Source organism: Orcinus orca, chromosome 5 (assembly GCF_937001465.1).
Source record: "Orcinus orca chromosome 5, mOrcOrc1.1, whole genome shotgun sequence".
NCBI lineage: Eukaryota > Metazoa > Chordata > Mammalia > Artiodactyla > Delphinidae > Orcinus > Orcinus orca.
In genome coordinates, this window is record NC_064563.1 from 148,258,547 (window position 1) to 148,275,374 (window position 16,828).

Here is a 16,828-nt window from a genome sequence, read left to right on the forward strand (position 1 = left end):
GGGAGTTGAGTGTTCATGGTAAACGTGGTCCTTTTCCTTCCTCCTCCGGGACCCTGGCTCTGCTGACTCGTGCACAGAGAGCGCTGGCGAGCGTGCCGGGCCCCGAGGTACGTGCGGCCCTGGGACGGGCTGGGCGCCGTGCACCTCCCCGCGGCAGGTCCTGACCGTCGCTGTCTCTCTCTCCACAGGGCCGGGTGGGGCTCGCAGGCCTCCCCGTGAGTACTTCCCCAGCGGGCGCGGGGCCTCTGCTTCGCAGGCAGGAGGCCGGGTGGGCCCCCGTGAGGCCGAGGAACCGGAGCCGGAGCCCCTATCCGGACAGGGGTGTCGGGCGGGCGTCTAGGGCGGGGCGGGGGGCCACGGCCCTGAGGCAGGGGCCTTCCGGGCAGCGCTCTGTGTCTCCTGCAGGGACCAGCCGGGCCGAAGGGAGACCTGGGCTCCAGAGGCCAGCAGGGCCTCCCGGGACCCAAGGTGAGGGGCCGTCCAGGGTCACCGGGTGACCGCTCGGGGGGAGGGGCGCCGTGCCCAGGAACTTGGGGCGGACGCCCCTCTGGTCTTTTCCCTGGACCTGGCAGAGGCCCCGCTCACGGCTCTGCGTCCTGGTCTGTCGCGTCGGTGCCGAGGGCGGTTCACTGCAGGGCCGGGGGGGGGGGCGCCAGGCCTGCTCTTGCGGAACCGGCCTCCCTTACCCGCCCCCCTGTTCCAGGGCGAGAAGGGTGAGCCGGGCATGGTCTTCAGCCCTGACGGCAGAGCGCTGACCTCCGCCCAGAAAGGAGCCAAGGTGAGGGGGCGTCTGGGCCCAGCTGGCACCCTCCGTCCTGCCTGGCCGGGCAGCGGGGCCTGGGGGCCGTGGAGACGGCATAGAGGGGTTTGTCCTCCTGAGAGGGGCAGCTCCTGCCTGTGCATAGGAGCCTCTGCTGATGGGCTCTGGAAGCTTCCGCAGCCTGGGCCCCTCGCCCGTCCGTCTGTTCCCCTCCCACCACCTCGGGGCCCCTCGGGGCCTGCAGCTCGGATCAGCCTCGGCCTGGCCGGCCCCTCGTTCTCCTCTGCCCGGCAGCGGAGCCCACACTGCAGAAGAGCCGGGGGCTCTTGGGGGCCCCGGCCTGGGCCTCGCCGGTGGGAGCTGCACCCCTGTGGTGCCTGACTGGCCCTCTGGGGGCACTGCCTCTGGGGGCGGGATCCTGGCCTGCCTTCCTCGGGAGGGGGCCCAGCATGGCTGGGCTTGGGAATGGGCTCCACGGGGGCCTGTGCCCCGGGTCCCCTGCCCCCCAGCCCTGGGGAGAGCTGGGTCTGGATCAGGAGGCTGTTGGGGACAGGCCTGCAGGGGGTCCCCAAAGGCCCCCAGGATTGTCGGCGGACGGGCCGAGGGACCGCAGGGCAGAGAGAACTCTGCCAGCCCCGCCGTGTGTCACAGCTGAGGTCGGGGCCCACAGACCCCTCCAGCCCGGGCGCTGTGGGGCCGACCCCCTGGGTCTCGGGGCCCCCAGGCTGGGCCCCGGGACACAAAACCCCATCAGAGCTTTCTCCCTGTTGCTGCTTCCTGTTCTTCCTGGGTGTTGTCAGTGCCTCGGGCGCCGCCAGGGGCATCCAGATGGGCACGGGGACCCCTCGGGGGCGGGGGGCGTGACCTACGGCCACCTCACGGTACCTTCTGGTTTTCTGTTCAGGGTGAGCCTGGCTTCCGAGGACCCCCGGTGAGTAGGCCCAGGCTTGCCCGCAGTGCACGTGCGCGTGTGCGGAGAGCACCGTCTCCTACCTGGCTGCTGGGCAGGCATGGCAGCCGAGCTTCTATCCCAGCTGCACCTCTAAATGCGGGGGCAGGGGTCGGGAGGGAGAGCGCGGGGCAGTGGGCCGGTCACGGCTCACCTAAAACCTGGCCCCCCCAACAGGGTCCCTACGGGCGGCCCGGGCACAAGGGAGAGATTGGCTTCCCTGGACGGCCGGTGAGTCCCCGGGTCTCGTGCCGGGTGTGGATGATGGGTCCGGAGGGGAGTGGGCTGCAGTCTCTCCGCTGTCCTCCTCCTGGGGAGCCCCTGCCAGAGCGTGGCTCTCTCCAAGCCCGCTCGCGGGCAGCTTGGGCCGCAGAGGGATGGGCACCCCGAGGAGGCCCTGGGTGGGGACGAGAGCAGCTGGGCCAGCCCTCACACTGCCACCCACTGTGCTCTGCCCCAGGGGCGCCCCGGGATGAACGGACTGAAAGGGGAGAAGGGGGAGCCGGGAGACGCCAGCGTGGGATTCAGCGCGAGGGTGAGTGTTCTGTGGGGCAGGCGGGGGCGGGAGGCCTGGCCGCAGTGGCTCGGGTCCCAGAGCTCACCTGTGGGAGGCTTCTGAGCAGCCTCGTGGCCCTCGGACACGCAGACCCCCGTGCACACAAACACACGTGTGTGTGCACACACGCACACACACGCGCCAAGGCCACCGGACGGTGCCCCGGCGTGGTTTTCTCAGAAGGGCCTGTAGGCCGCGTGGGCTCTGGGGTGGGCACCTCTGGCCCGTGGGGCTCTCGCTCCGACCGCCTTCACGCTGCAGTTACTGCCGCGTCGGGAGCCGAGGGTTCAGTGAAGTCCCCGGGTGAGGCCCTGTCATCACCTCTACCTGAAACGGTACCGTCGAGATGCAGGACTCGCCTCTGACCCCGCTGGGCACCCAGTGGGCCCGCCGGCTGCACCCGGTGCCTTTTCTCCTGGAGCCCCTCCCACCCGGCCTGGCCGAGCGACGCCGGGCCCTGAGTCAGTGGCTCAGGCCGCGGCTCTTCCGGGTTTTCCGTCACCGCGTGTCTTCGTTCGGGCTCCCTCCTCCTTGCAGTGGTTTCATGAGATCTCAGAACACGAGGCGGCGTCTTGCAGAGTTCTGAGATGGGGGTGGGCCGGGCCACTTCCGTCGAGCAGGACGGGGGGCTCTCGAATTCCCCCCGTGGTTCTGAGTTGTAGAGGCGGAGCGCCAGCCGCTGTGCACGCGCCCTGGTCAGGCGTCCAGCGCGTCCGGCTTCTTCGTGGGCCTGAGCTTCGCCTCTGTTCCGCTGCCAGCCCTGTGTCCTCGGCCGCAGGGTAGGGGCGAAGGGGCCCAGGGGCCCGAGAGCAGGTGCCCGTGAGGTCCCGGGACCCTGTCCCCAGGCACCTTCATCACTCAGGCCAGCCCTTTGGCGAGTGAGCCGTTGCTTTCAGACCAGGCTCTTCTGACACCACCTGAATCGGCCGCTTGTCCTTTTTCTGCGAGCGGGTGAATGAACGGAACCGACCTTCACCCAGCTGACAGTTAGCAACCACACGAGCCGTGTCCGAGGTCGTGTCCAGCCCAGACGGCCGCCCGCACGTCTCCGTGGGAGGATTTGAGCAGGACTCTGCTCTGGGAACGGGAAGGGGACAGCTCTGTCCTCGGAACCCACGACCACAGAGTAAACTGGACGCCTTCTCCATTTGATGTTTTCTGACTTCACCGTGATTCTCAGAGACGCTCCTGCCCACATCTGCTGTCCTGGCCAGTGTCGACGTCCAGTGTGGACTGACCAGGCTTTCTCTCCCCCCCACGCAGGGTCCGCCTGGCCCACCTGGGCCCCCAGGGCCCCCAGGCCCTCCCGGGACTCCTGTCTATGACAGCAACGTAAGTCACCGCGACACCTGCTCTTCCCACTGCGTCCTCACGCTCTTCCCTGCACTGGCTTCCTTTTCCCTCCGCTGACCCGGGAGGGCTGAACCCCAGGCAGGGCAGCCGGAGCCACGGTCTCCGAGCCCCTGGCGGGGGCGCTTCTGGGAGGGGCGCGGTGGTGGGACCCAGGCCCACCTGCCTTGTAGGCCGCACCTGGTGGGCCGTTGGTTAGAAGACAAGCCCCCAGGAGAAGTGAGGTCGAGGGAGGGCTCTCCGGATCTGGGCTCCTGAGCGCGAGCCCTGGGGTCCTGGGGGGTGAACGCCCCCTACCTCACAAGGCTCAGTGACGCGAAGTGACCACGTGGGGCAGTCATCGTGACCGGGGCGCCCGACTCCAAATCCTGTGTCCTCTCCCTCCCCCTCCCTGCTTCTCTGTCTTGGGGGGCAGGGGTGCTTGGGGGTGTGGCCTTGCAGACCCTTGGGTGGGTGGTGGCCTCAGTTTCCGGAGCGTCTCCCTCAACGGCCATCTTTGCAGGCGTTTGTGGAGTCTGGCCGCCCTGGACCCCCGGGACTGCCAGGTGAGGGTCCTGGGGCCTCGGGGAGGGCAGGTCACCCTTCCAGCCGCAGCTCAGAGCAGGGTGTGGGTGGCCCTCACGGGGGTGCTGGATGATCCAGGCCCCCCAGTCCCGGTTGATCATGGCCCCCTTTGCTGGGCTCCTGGGTCCTCCCAGCACAGCCTTCCAGGCGGGCCAGCCGTGGATGGGAGTGAACACCGAGCGGCCACCCACCGGCTGTCCAAGCCTGCTGTTTGTTCGAGCCTCTCCCTGCAGGAGTGGTGTGGCCTCTGGGAGCAGAGGCTGCAGCCCCTGGGGCGCGACCACCGGGCACTTCCGCAGGTCACGAGCTCCTGCTCTGACTGTCCCTGGGTTCACATGCTGCCCCCTCCCTGGTCCAGGCCTGCAGTGCACACAGTGCCCACCAGGGTCGGGCCATGCGTGGGCAGGAGGGCCTGTCCCAGGCGCCTCTGTCACATCGTTAGTAACAGGCACTGGGGTCTCTGTTCCTCCAGGGCACCAGGGGCCTTCTGGACCGAAGGGTGACAAAGGAGAAGTGGGCCCACCCGGGCCACCAGGTGAGAGTGCTCTGGGGACCTTGGGCTGTGTGTGGTCACCCACCCACCTGGCTCCCGGAGGAAGGAGGCCCTCGGGGCTCAGGGGGCTCTGACGGGACGCCTGGTTGGCCCCGTGGTCTCGGGGCAGGGCTGGGGGCTGAAAGGACAGGGGCCTGAGGCGGTGGCCAGGCAGGATGTCCCAGCCCCCCACTCGCTGAGGAGCAGGGCTGGGCCCCAGCGTGCACCTCCCAGGGGAGACCCGGCACCCCCAGCGCATCGCGGGGGCCTCCTCGGCCCGGATCATCCAGGGGGTGAACTCCCAGCACCTCGGTTGTCCCCTGGGACGGCGAGAACCCCCTCTGAATCCTGCTTCTGCAGCTGGTGAAGCAGGAGAACAAGTGTGATGCCGGGCGCAGGCCAGGCAGAAGCCAGGCGAGACGGCCCCCCGGGCACTGCCAGAGTCTGCGTAAGCTCGGGGTTCCCCTACGAGCTGCCGGAAGCAGAGGCAAACCCTCCCCTTGAAGAAGGTGAGCTCGTTGAGGGCCTGGGATTCCCAAGCGGGCATCCGACCAGCCAGCACTGACAGGAGTCCAGGCTTGGCCTTAGCCGCGACGATGACGCCCAGACGTAGAGAAGAGGCGATGGCGGCACAGAGCTGGAGCCCAAGGGCCAGAGTCGGGTTTAATTCTGGGACTGAAAACCCGCAGCCTCTGGACGTGAGGATTCCGTGCGACTTCAGGCGGACGGGACACAGCCGAGGGGGGGAGGGGTCAGCCGGAGTCTGCGGGACACGCCTAGGGAGGTCAGACGCGTGCGGGTGGGGACACGCGGTGGGGCTGGGGCAGAAGAGCATTTGAAGGCGTCACGGCCAAGCTTCCAAACCGGGAAAGGTTCAAGGAGCCCTTCGCGCGAAGGGTCAACACGAGCTGATTCCTCGCGGGGACGAGAGGAGCCAGAGACCATACAGGGTCCCAGAGGCCGGAAGAAAGTAACCGCTCACCTAGAATTTTGCATCCGGTAAAGATATCCGTCTTCTACAGGAAGAGCACGTGGGCAGCCAGGCCTCTCAGGACACGAGCCTCAGTGGGGACCGCGAGGGCCGCTGGGGAGAAGGAGGTGGTGCTGGTGACATGGGGACGGAGGTAGAGCAGGAGGGCCGGTGAGACCCGCGTCCCTGCTCGGCCCCGCCGCAGAGGGGTCGCACCCCCGAGACCCCAGCCTGGCCCCGAGGATGTTACATCAGACCCAAGTGAAGGACGCACCTGTCACCTCAGGGTCCAGCCAAGAACAGGAGGGAACGTGTCCCTGATAACCGAGCAGGAAGGGAGAACAGCATAGGAAAAACCCGACCCGAAGACGGCAGGAAAGGAGAAGAGGAACTCGGGACACGTGGAGGAACAGGAAACAGGGAGTGAAGCTGATTAAACTCAGAGCCGTTGGCGCGTATGTTCAGTGAGCGGGTCCACTCTCCTGTCTAAAGACGGAGCTGTGCTGCTTACAAAAGGCACCCCCAAGTGTAAGGACGTGAGAGCTGAGGGGAAGGGGGTGGGAGTCTGGTGAGAAGGGAGCCGTGTGTGTGTGCTCGTGAGAAGTCAGACAAGTGTATTTTAAAGCAGGAAGTACTGCCAAATTTATTTAAACTCCATAATGATAATGGGGTAAACCCGGCAGGAAAGCACAGCGATTCTAAATTTCTACGCCGGCAACAACATAGCTTCAAGATGTGAAAGCAAAGAAAGACCGGGTCAGTTGGGAGGTGGAAGGTCTGAACAGCAGGTGACAACCTGGCCCCCAGTCCCAGCACCAACATGGGAGGCCACAGGCCCACGCCGGGCACACAGCAAGTCCCTCAGGCCTGTCTCCCCTCGAGGGAGCATCAAAGACACAACCGGGCAGGGCACCTGCGGGGAGGAGAGGCCACGGTGAGAACTGGAAACCCTGGAGCTGAAGGACAAGGATGTGTCTGAGGGGCAAGGGTGCAGCCAGGGCCGGGGTTGGGATTCTCGGCCCTCACGCCGTGGCCTGCGGTGGCAGTGGGGTCACCCCGCTCTGAGGAGGGACCCAGGACAGGAGCTCCGGCCGTGAACCTGAGCCTTATGGCCCTGGGCGGGCGTGGGTTTCCCGGAGCAGCCGTGGCGGAGCCCAGATCTGAGGCTCCCCCAGCCCCCCAGGCCCACGGTTCACTCAGCAGGCATCACTTCACCCTGGGGGTCTGACCCCCACCTGTATCAGGCTTCCAGGGGAAAGGCCACAGGAGAAGGGTGAGCCAAGGTCGCTTTCCCACCCAGGAGTGAGGGTCTTGTCAGCTCCTTGTCTACAAGGTCACAGCCTTAAGTAGCCTGCGCTTCAAGCATGCAGCCCAGGAAGTTAGAAAACAAATAGATTTAACTCCCCGAAAACAGATGGGAGATGCAGTGAATGGAAAAAAAAAATGTACATAAGAGGAAGCATCATGAAAGCTAAGAAGTCAGATGTTAGTTCTTTGAAAAGACTAACACTACTCCCCTCGAGGGACTGATGAGGGAAAGAGACAGCAGGAGACGTTGAAGATGGTACCCCCGCGCTCTGAAAAGAGCGGGCACCCTCTCTCCACCATCCGCAGTGGCGGGTCGGGGCCACGGGGGGTGGCCGGTCGTCGCCGGCGCGGGGCCCAGCCAGGGTGCGGGGGCAGGAAGAGAAACAAGCGCAGGAAGAAATAAACCCGCTGTTCTCACGAGGACACCTTTGTGAATGCCAACAACCAAAGCGACGCGCAGATAAAGCGTCAGAATTAATGAGTGAAAGTCACAGGGGCAGTTCACAACAATCGCTGGCCGGTCATAGACTAAATGAAACCTTCAAAAGGCTCCATTTAGAAAAAGATCAGGTGGGTTGCCAGAGGTGGGATGCAGGGTGGGGGGTGAAGGGGGTCGAAGGTACCAACGTCCAGTTCCAGGACACAGCATCCGGGGGCACGCGGCTATGGCCAACACCCCTGCCCAGTGTACTTGAAGGTGCGAAGACAGAAAAGCCCTCGTCACGAGGGAAAAGCGTGTTTTTTCCTTTGTGTGTGTGTCTCTGTGAGGTGGTGGCTGTTAACTAAATGCCCTATGGCGGTCATTTCCCAGCGAACGGTAAGTCGTCGTTTAGCGGCCCCCCTTGACCGTCTGCAGTGCTGTGTGTCAGTGATAAAAACTGAAGGGAAAAAGGCACCGTGAACAAAAACACCAAAAAAATCAAGTGATTGGGAATAAGTGTAACAGAACACGCAGGGGATCTCTCCACAGAAACACAGAAATTAGAGACAGAGGAGACTTAGGGAAAGTCGAGGGCGGGGGGACGGGTGGACCAGGCAGGAAGACAGCACCTCACTGGACCCCCCCCAAACTCTCCCCCCCGTAGGGCAGTTCCCGTTGGACCTCCTCCACTTGGGCGCTGAGATGAAGGTGGGTGACCCCTGGTCCTCACGCTGCCCCCCACACGGGGCCCCAGAGAGCACCACCCGGGACGCGCACCCCTGGCTCCATTTTTCGGGAATTCGGCTGACGCAGTGGGAAGCTGGGAGGCCGAGCCCCGTCCTGTCGGGCTGGCCAGGCCTGGGCCGCAGAGGCTTCACCGCGGGCCTCTGGGGGTCGGCGCCCGCCCCTCCCCGCGCGGCCCCGGGAACGGGGCTGTCCCGACAAGCTTTTCCATCCACAGGGGGAGAAGGGCGACCGAGGGGCCGCCGGGCAGAAGGGAGAAAGGGGTGAGCCCGGGGGCGGCGGGTTCTTCGGCTCCAGCGTGCCTGGCCCCCCCGGCCCGCCAGGCTACCCGGGGATTCCGGTGAGTCTGGCCCCAGCCGCCTGTGGGTGCCACACACGGGCCCAGGCCCGTCCTGTACCAGAGCTTGCGTCCCCGGGGGCCTGGGGCCTGGGGCCGAGGGCAGGTCCCCCCTGCGGCCTGGGCCCCGAGCAGCCCCTCCCGGTTCCTTGCCGATCGCGGGCCACCCACGAGGGGAGCCTGGTGGGTGCGTAGTGGCTGCTGTCCCGGATTGGGCATCCGATCCTCCTTTCTCCTGCTGCCGCTGTTCTCCACCAAATGCCCGCAGGGAGACCTTCTGTCCTGAAGCGTCTGGGGACCGTGGGCCCCAGCTTCCGTCTAGGAGTGGAGGAGGGCTGGGGGCCCTCGGGGCTGCACCTCTGTGGGTGGCTGTCCTCGTCAACGTCCCAGGGCCCCGTCCCAGTGCGGGACACACGGGGTGGGAAGGCTGGGTTTCCCAGGCCCCGCGTGGGCGGTGGGGGGACGGGGGCCTGGGGGCCATGCTCCCTGCAGGGGCTCGTGGCCGATGCAGCCAGGACCCTCAAGCTCGCTCGTCCCCAGCCTGGGGACATAGGTGACAGCGCCCTGTGTTTTGTCTTCCACTCTAGGGGCCCAAGGGAGAGAGCATCCAGGGCCAGCCTGGCCCTCCTGGACCTCAGGGACCCCCTGGCATCGGCTACGAGGGACGCCAGGGGCCTCCTGGGCCCCCTGGACCTCCAGGGCCCCCGGGACCCCCATCCTTTCCTGGCCCTTACAGGCAGAGTAAGTCGGGTGGAGAGTGGGCCCTGGACTCCAGCCTCATCCAGGAAGGGCCACTGTTCCCACCTCTGGCTTCTCTCTTGTAGCTATCAGTGTTCCCGGCCCCCCAGGCCCACCTGGGCCCCCAGGACCGCCCGGATCCATGGGCACCTCCTCAGGGGTAAGCGCCACCCTGTTCCTGACCTGCCGGACCCTCACTGCCCAGCTGCCCTTCCCTTTGGAGGCATGTGGGTGGGTACCCCAGCGCCAAGAGCCCTGAGACGAGGTTTCCAAAGCAGAAGTGGGGGACCCAGGCGTGGCTGGGGTCTGAGATGGGCAGGGGAGGAGGACGAAGGAGGGGCGTTGAGAAGGTCCCTGAGGGCGGGTCTGCTGTGCAGAGGCTGCAGTGGCCCAGGCACTCGGGGGCTGAGGTCTCCCCGTGGCGCTCATGGGGCCAGTCTGGCAAGGAGACGGCCACGTAGGTCTTCAGACTGTCGCAGCCCCCAACCCTCCCCATGAGCCCAGAGGCCCCCTGTGCACAGGGGACCCCATTGGGCCGGGCTTCCAGCAGGTGAGGGTCTGGGCCACATACCAGACGCTGCTGGACCAGGTGCCCGACGTGCCAGAGGGCTGGCTCATCTACGTGGCCGACAGAGAGGAGCTGTACGTCCGGGTCCGAAACGGGTTCCGGAAGGTTCTGGTGAGTTCTGAACAGGGCGATCCCTGCACACAGTGGGGGGACTTCCCACTTTGCTTTTGGGGCGAAGGGTACACAGAAGACGGGAGGCAGAGGACCTGCGTTGCAGGGGCCCCCGGCGCCTGGCGAGCGGCAGGGACCAGTCGGGCGGGGCCCGTGGACATGCTGCCAGCCATCCTCCATCCTCACCCGCTTCCCTCCACTTCTCTCTTTTATTAGAAGCTGCTCTATGGCAGTTTTAGGTTCACAGAGAAGTGACTCTGTTTTTAAACTAACAGATATGCTTATTGTGTGCCGGGCACCGGGTGGGGGGCACTGGGACGCAGCCATGCCGGCCTTCCCTGGTGTGGGGGGCGGCCAGGGCGAGTGGCGCTGGCTGGGTCAGAGGTCCCGGGGTGACCCCCTGTTTTCTTCCAGCTGGAGGCCCGCACGCCCCTTCCCCGCGGGATGGTAAGGAGCGTCCCTTCTTCCCACGACCATCTCGGGGGAACCGGTGGGCAGGGGTGCAGCCGGGGAAGGGGGTGCAGACCGTGCTCGTCACCCTCCCCAGGCGAGGGGCTCCTCGGAGTCCTTGTCTGTCTGCCCTTGTCCAGAGGGCTGGGCACGGGGACAGACCCTTCAGGCTGTGGGGGGAGGAGGAAGGAGGGGGGCAGGCGGGAGGGGGCCCAGGATACTCCAGTCTCCCTAAGTAGGGGTCACATCCCCCAGGCGGTGGCTCCTCTGAGTAGAGGTCATGGCCTCTCAGACGGCTCAAGAGCGGGGCTCCGTGCTAGGTCTCGGGGGTCCGGGTTCAGTGTGGGCTGGTCTGCCCCGACGCCAGGCTCGGGGAGTCCCTTCTCTCACGCAGCACCTAGTCCCAGGTGCTGTTCTAGGCGTGGAGACAGCTGTGCCTGAAACAGGCAAAGCCCCCGCCCCGCGGAGGTGACATCGTGTTGGGGAGACGGGCAGTAAGGGCAGTAGGTGACTAGGCAATAACATATAATTATATAAATATAAACATTTCAGATAGATACATGAATTCATTCTATAACTTATGATTGCATTAGACGTACTACCAGGTGGTAGGTACCAGGTACCAGGTATTCAGGTAACGGGTGTCCGAAGGTGCTGGCTGCTGTGGGAAAGGGATGGAATTGGGAAGTGGGTGGGGCATAGGGGCTGGCGTTTGGAGGTCGAGGTCACCGTTGGAGGTAGGGACCGGGCAGGGGCTTAAGGGCTGCTGGTACCACGGCTGCAACAGGGGGAGGTCAGGGAGAGGCGGTCGGCCCGAGGGTGCCCAGGGCCACAGGGAGGAGCTGGCTCCTGAGGGTGATGGACCCGGGGGCTTGAGCAGAGGGCCACCCAGCCCGACTGAGGTGTCACCAGGCCGGCTCTGGCCCGACACGCTGGGCGCCCCCGGGTCCAGCTCGCCACCTCCAGTCCGGCGTCGCCGGCCCAAGAGCACAGCCGGGTGCAGAGGAAGGGCGTGCAGGGCCGGGTAGCGGGACCCGCGGGTGCAGGAGGCCCGGCCCCACGGCGCTGTCTGCCTCTCCGCCTGCAGGACAACGAGGTGGCCGCTTTGCAGCCCCCCGTGGTGCAGCTGCACGAGGGCAACCCGTACCCCCGCCGGGAGCCCCCGCACCCCACAGCGCGGTCCTGGCGGGCCGACGACATCCTGGCCAGCGCCCCGCGCTTGACACACACCCAGCCCTACCCTGGGGCCCCGCACCCCGGCGCCTACGCGCACCACCGGCTTGCAACCCCCACGGCCTCACCCGCCCACACTCACCACGACTTCCAGCCGGTGGTGAGTGACCACCCCGGGAGGCGCTGGCGGTGGAGAATCTGGAGCCCAGAGCAGCCGGGGAGGGGGCTGGGGCTGGGGCTGGGGCTGGGGCTGGGACCCGCCCTCCCCTCCCCCCCTCCCCTCCCCCCCTCCCCGCCGCTGCCCCGGGGTTCACCCTGCTTGCACCCCAGAGACCCACCGGGGTCGGCTGGGGTTGGGGGGGCCGCGAAGACCCGGGACACCAGGGCTGACACGCGGCTCCACCCGCAGCTGCACCTGGTCGCGCTCAACAGCCCGCAGTCGGGAGGCCTGCGCGGCATCCGCGGCGCCGACTTCCAGTGCTTCCAGCAGGCGCGCGCCGCGGGGCTGGCGGGCACCTTCCGCGCCTTCCTGTCCTCGCGGCTGCAGGACCTCTACAGCATCGTGCGTCGCGCAGACCGCGCCACCCTGCCCATCGTCAACCTCAGAGTGCGTGCGCGCCCCAACCTGGGCCGGGCCCGGGGGTCGGGTGGGCGCCGGGCAGGTCTCGCCCCTGAGGACCACGGGCACCCCATGGAGGCCCCACGTGGCCCCGACCCCTGCCCCCGCCTGCCAGGCGCGCTGGCGCATCACCAGCTTCCGGAGGGGGCTGGTCCCTCGGGCCCTCAGCACTCGGGTGTCAGTCCAGGGCTGGGCGTCCCTGCACTGGTGCTCTCCACGGGGACGTGTTCCGTGGCTCCTTCCGCGAACGGAACCACGTGCTCTCTGGATGCGCCGAGCGCCCGTGTTCCCTGGGACCAAAGGCGCTGGACTCGCTCTGGCCCAGGGTCCAGGGCTGGGGGCGGGTGCCCCGCGTTCCTGGGAGAGGGCGGGAGGCCCCTTGGGCGGGCGTGGGCCTCTTGTCCCTCTGGCAGGAGCTAACCAGAGACGGGATGACCCCGCTTCCCTCCGCAGGATGAGGTGCTGTCTCCCAGCTGGGAGGCCTTGTTCTCGGGCTCCGAGGGCCAGCTGAAGCCCGGTGCCCGCATCTTCTCTTTCGACGGCAGGGACGTCCTACAGCACCCCGCCTGGTAGGTTCGCTGTGTGGGCGCAGCAGCTCGCGGCCTCTCTGGATGCAAGAGCCCTGAGCAAAGAGGCGACGCTCCTGGCTTTGAGCCTCCAGGCTGACCCAATCCTGGAACACGCTCGCGGCTTAAAACTCCCCAAACCCAAAAGCACAGGAGGAAGAGTAGAGCGTCGTTTGCGGTGTTACCTGAAACACCCTCACCTGGCCTGCTTCCCCGGGCAACTGCCCCCAACTTCCTGCTGGGGAGACAAGCTCCAGCCCCCCCATCTGTCACATAAGCATCACAGCGAGTTACTTCTATAAATTCCTCAACGTGGAGCCTCTGGGTCGGAGGATACGCGTGCCTACCTGACACGCTGGCAGAAGTCGCTAGCTTGCCCTCAGGTCGGCTTCACGCCCATCGTGCCCCTGCTTGCAGGTGTGAGGCCCCTGTTCCCCAACACTCGGGGGCTCAGGGGCTCAGACGAGCCCGCGTCCCTGCCCTCACCGAGGAGCACCGCCCAGGGCCGTGCTCCGGCCCGTGGGAGCCTCGGGTAGGGCTGTGGGCTCCAGGCCTGCCTCGTTCCCAGCGAGGAGGCCACACCGACACGGGCCCTCGAAGCCAGGCCCACCCAGGCCCCGCAGGGTCAGCCCTCGAGGTCACCGGGCGCTGCTGGCCAGGCTGTGCCCCCAAAAGCAGCAGCAGGACGGGGTGTGATCCGGGAGGCCGAGCGCCCAGGACGAGGTTGGCCTGACTCCCGGCCACCCGAGTCCCTGCCCTCCCAGCGGCCCCCGCATCCCGCCAAACCTCCGCCTTTGGGAGACGCCCTGTCCTGCCTGGTGTGGCCTCCAGCGTGGGGCGGGGGTGGCCCCCGGTGAGACTGACGGCTGCTGCCTCTTGCAGGCCCCAGAAGAGCTTGTGGCACGGCTCGGACCCCAGCGGGCGCCGGCTGACGGAGAGCTACTGCGAGACGTGGCGGACTGAGGCCAGGGCGGCCACGGGCCAGGCCTCCTCGCTGCTGGCGGGCCGGCTGCTGGAGCAGAGAGCAGCAAGCTGCCACAGCGCCTTCATCGTCCTCTGCATCGAGAACAGCTTCACGGCCTCCTCCTCCAAGTAGGGCCTCTGCTGGCGCCACGGACAGCTGGACGCACAGACAGAGGGCCGGAGAAGAGCCAGGTGGCAGGCAGGGGGGCGGACACGCCCCGGCCCGCGCGGGGAGCCTCTGCTGGCGCCCAGGGCGGGGACCTGGCTGGGACACTTTCCTGTATGGTTCACGTTTCATGTAATCCTCCAGAAATAAAAAGAAGCCAAAGAGTGTATTTTTTAAAAAGTTTACGACAGCCTGGTGCCCAGACACTCCCCCACCCGCCTCTCCCCCAGAGCCTCGGTGCCTGTGCTGCCCTCCTGGCCCAAATCAGACCAGGGGGTGGACCCGGCCCATTTAGGCAAGAGGAGAGGCCTCCCGGGTGCCGAGTGGGGCCCCCAACCGCCCGGGCAGGTGCTGGTGGCTCTGTTTCCTGCCCAGAAAGGCTTGTGGCGCCAACGCCAGGCCTGTCTGCAGGGCAGCCGCGACGAGGCGCTGGGGCCTCCCTCCTGCCCTCTCTCGAGCTGGCCGGCCCACTCTTGGGCCACGCGCGGTGCCAGGGGAGACCACCTCCTCTCAGCCTCTGGCAGCAACTCCCCTGGGTGCAAGGTTCCAAGCTCAAACCCCCCCCCCCCCCGCACACCCCCGGGGCTCCTGGTGCTGCTGTGTGTGGCCAGTCCCACCACGTGGGCCCGTCTGCGGTCCTCTCTGTCCCACTCTGGCTTCCCGTGTCCCCTGAGGTCCCACCGGCACAGAGCCTGGCCCGGCCCGGACTGTACTGGGAGAGCTTTTTGGGGTCCATAAACCAGCACCGGGTCTCTGGGCCCAGACCTCACACCGGGCACTCCTTCCCTGACTCCAATGCCTGACCAGCTCTGCCCAGCAGCATGTCTGGGGACCCAACTGGGCCCAGACCCAGGCTGCCTCCTCCTGAGCTTGGCACCAAGGCCCTGGGTTCACCTTTGCAGGACAGAGAGGCAGAAGCCCTCGGAGGCAGAAGGCCACACGTGCCCCCCGCCAGGACAGAGCCCACAGGCTGCCCAGCTGAGCCCCGGGATGGGCGAGGCCGCATGGAGGGGCTGGGCCGGCCCAGGACAGGGCTGGGCCGTGTTCACAGGCGGGCCACGCGTGCTTGGGCCCTGCTCGCCACTGTCTGTAACAGCACGTCTTGGGGAAAACCCAGGTCATTGCCCTCCTTGTGGGAGGAGTGAAGGGGACATTTGCGGGTGCGCGCGGGCATCTCCAGGGGAGCTGGCGGGGTGGCCCAGAGCCCAGCTGCCCCAGGGTCTGCTGTCCAGGCGCTGTGACTGTAAACCGCAGGGGCTGCCCCAGGGTCTGCTGTCCAGGCGCTGTGACTGTAAACCGCAGGGGCTGGTCCTGTGAATTGTGTCTGTGGTTTCCAAACAGGCGCCAAATAAAAATGACCATTTACACTGACACGTGGTTTGCAAGCAGCTTTCACTGTTATGAGTCCTCGGGAGTCTCTGTCCTGGACGGCCCAGCTGGCCAATCCTGCTAAAGGAGCACAGGTGTGCACAGGTATACGCGGCAGATGTATACGGATACACACAGGTGTGCACAGGACACAGGTGTGCAGATGTACATGGATGCACACGAACACACATGGGTTCCCAGACGCATGGTCGTCCTCCAGTACCCGTGGGGGGTTGGTTCCAGGACCCCCTCAGATACCAAACCTGTGGGTGTTCAGGACCCTTGCATACAACCTATGCACATCCTCCTGTAAGCTTTAATTTCTCTCAGGTTCCTTATCATACCTAACACAAGAAAAACGCTATAAAAACAGTAGTAAATACAATGTAAATTCCATGGAAATAGTGGCTGGCACAGGGCCAATTCAAGTTTTGCTTTTTGAAACTTTCTGGAATTTAGGAAAAAATATTTTCAACCCACAGTTGGTTGAATCCTCAGATGTGGAATGCCCGGATGTGGAGGGCCACCATGGGCGTGCACTGGTGTACATGGATATACACACGTGTGCAGATACACACATCTGTGCACGGGTGTACATGGATAAACGCAGAGGCACACAGATGTGAGTGGATATACATGGGTGTGAGATACACGTGGGTGCACATAGATGTACACGGATGTGAGATACAGGTACACATGGATGTACACAGCTGTCCATGGATGCCACAGGCGCCCCACGCCTTTCTTCTCTCTCAGGGTCTCCCTGGCAGTGGCCAGCAGCCTCACAAGCTCTTCGGAGCCGGGTAGGTGGTCCGGTCCCGGCCCCCGTGCCCCCCACAGCTGTGGTCTGAGCCTGAGGGGCCGTGCACACTGCACAGAGCAGGGGCTCAGTGGTGCCCCAGGAGCTCGGGACCAGGGATGGCAGAGGCTGAGCGGGGGGACCAGCGCCTGTGCGGAGGCTGCAGGGGGAGCGGGCGGAGGCGGGAGACCAGGGCGCTGGGTCGTGCTCACGGCGGGCACAGAGCAGAGCCCTGCCTCCTGGGTCAGTAGCCAGAGGCGAGCCTCCTCCACCCACCAAGCCCCGCCAGCTCCCTGAGCATGGAGGGGGTGCTGCCCCTTCCCAGCAGTGCCCTGGGGTCGGCTGTGGTGTCTTGTGCGGAGACGCCTGGGGACCATCTGACCTATCTGACCCCCACCAACGGCCGTGAGTTGAGTCAAGCTGCGTGTACAGCCTCTTCCTTGACCCCCAGGGTGCCCCGAGACGCCCTGCTCACCCAACCTGACCTCGGGGGTCCCAGGGGGCAGCCAGCTCAGCCCCTCCTCCACCAGGCGTCCTGCTCTGAACTCGCAGCTGCGGCCTTTCCCGGAGACCCTGGGTGAGGGCCGGAGGCCACGGGAGGGGCCGGGTTCAGCTCAGGACGGGGTTGGGTCCTCACCTGCTGGGCGGCAGGGCTGGGACCCTCTCGACCGGATGGATGCGTGGAGTCAGGGGTCCCCTCACTCGGGCTGTGCGTCTGCTTCACGTGCCTGGGGCCAAGTGGACGGTGTCACGTGTCAGAGGAAGCACGACCGGCTCTCGGGCCCGGTGGCAGTGCCCGGGTGACGTGGGCGAGTC

At 66.1% G+C, this 16,828-nt stretch overlaps 1 protein-coding gene across 3 annotated transcripts in view; it reads left to right on the plus strand.

Moving 5' to 3' along the window:
• Positions 1-14,028, plus strand: part of COL18A1 (collagen type XVIII alpha 1 chain) — a 48,042-nt gene extending 34,014 nt beyond the window's left edge. For 2 of the 3 annotated variants that reach the window (XM_033418486.2, XM_049709669.1), the window contains 20 exons: positions 78-107; positions 189-215; positions 406-468; positions 704-778; positions 1,665-1,691; positions 1,887-1,940; positions 2,170-2,244; positions 3,529-3,597; positions 4,118-4,160; positions 4,652-4,714; positions 8,075-8,118; positions 8,372-8,494; positions 9,079-9,232; positions 9,316-9,389; positions 9,777-9,908; positions 10,323-10,355; positions 11,446-11,691; positions 11,941-12,138; positions 12,604-12,719; positions 13,599-14,028. In XM_033418486.2, the coding sequence (XP_033274377.2) occupies positions 78-107; positions 189-215; positions 406-468; positions 704-778; positions 1,665-1,691; positions 1,887-1,940; positions 2,170-2,244; positions 3,529-3,597; positions 4,118-4,160; positions 4,652-4,714; positions 8,075-8,118; positions 8,372-8,494; positions 9,079-9,232; positions 9,316-9,389; positions 9,777-9,908; positions 10,323-10,355; positions 11,446-11,691; positions 11,941-12,138; positions 12,604-12,719; positions 13,599-13,812 (1,860 nt within the window). In that variant the 3' untranslated portion in view covers positions 13,813-14,028. The remainder of the gene's footprint in view (positions 1-77; positions 108-188; positions 216-405; positions 469-703; positions 779-1,664; positions 1,692-1,886; positions 1,941-2,169; positions 2,245-3,528; positions 3,598-4,117; positions 4,161-4,651; positions 4,715-8,074; positions 8,119-8,371; positions 8,495-9,078; positions 9,233-9,315; positions 9,390-9,776; positions 9,909-10,322; positions 10,356-11,445; positions 11,692-11,940; positions 12,139-12,603; positions 12,720-13,598) is intronic. The other variant, XM_004264620.4, reaches the window with a different exon arrangement.
• Positions 14,029-16,828: the final 2,800 nt, after the last annotated feature.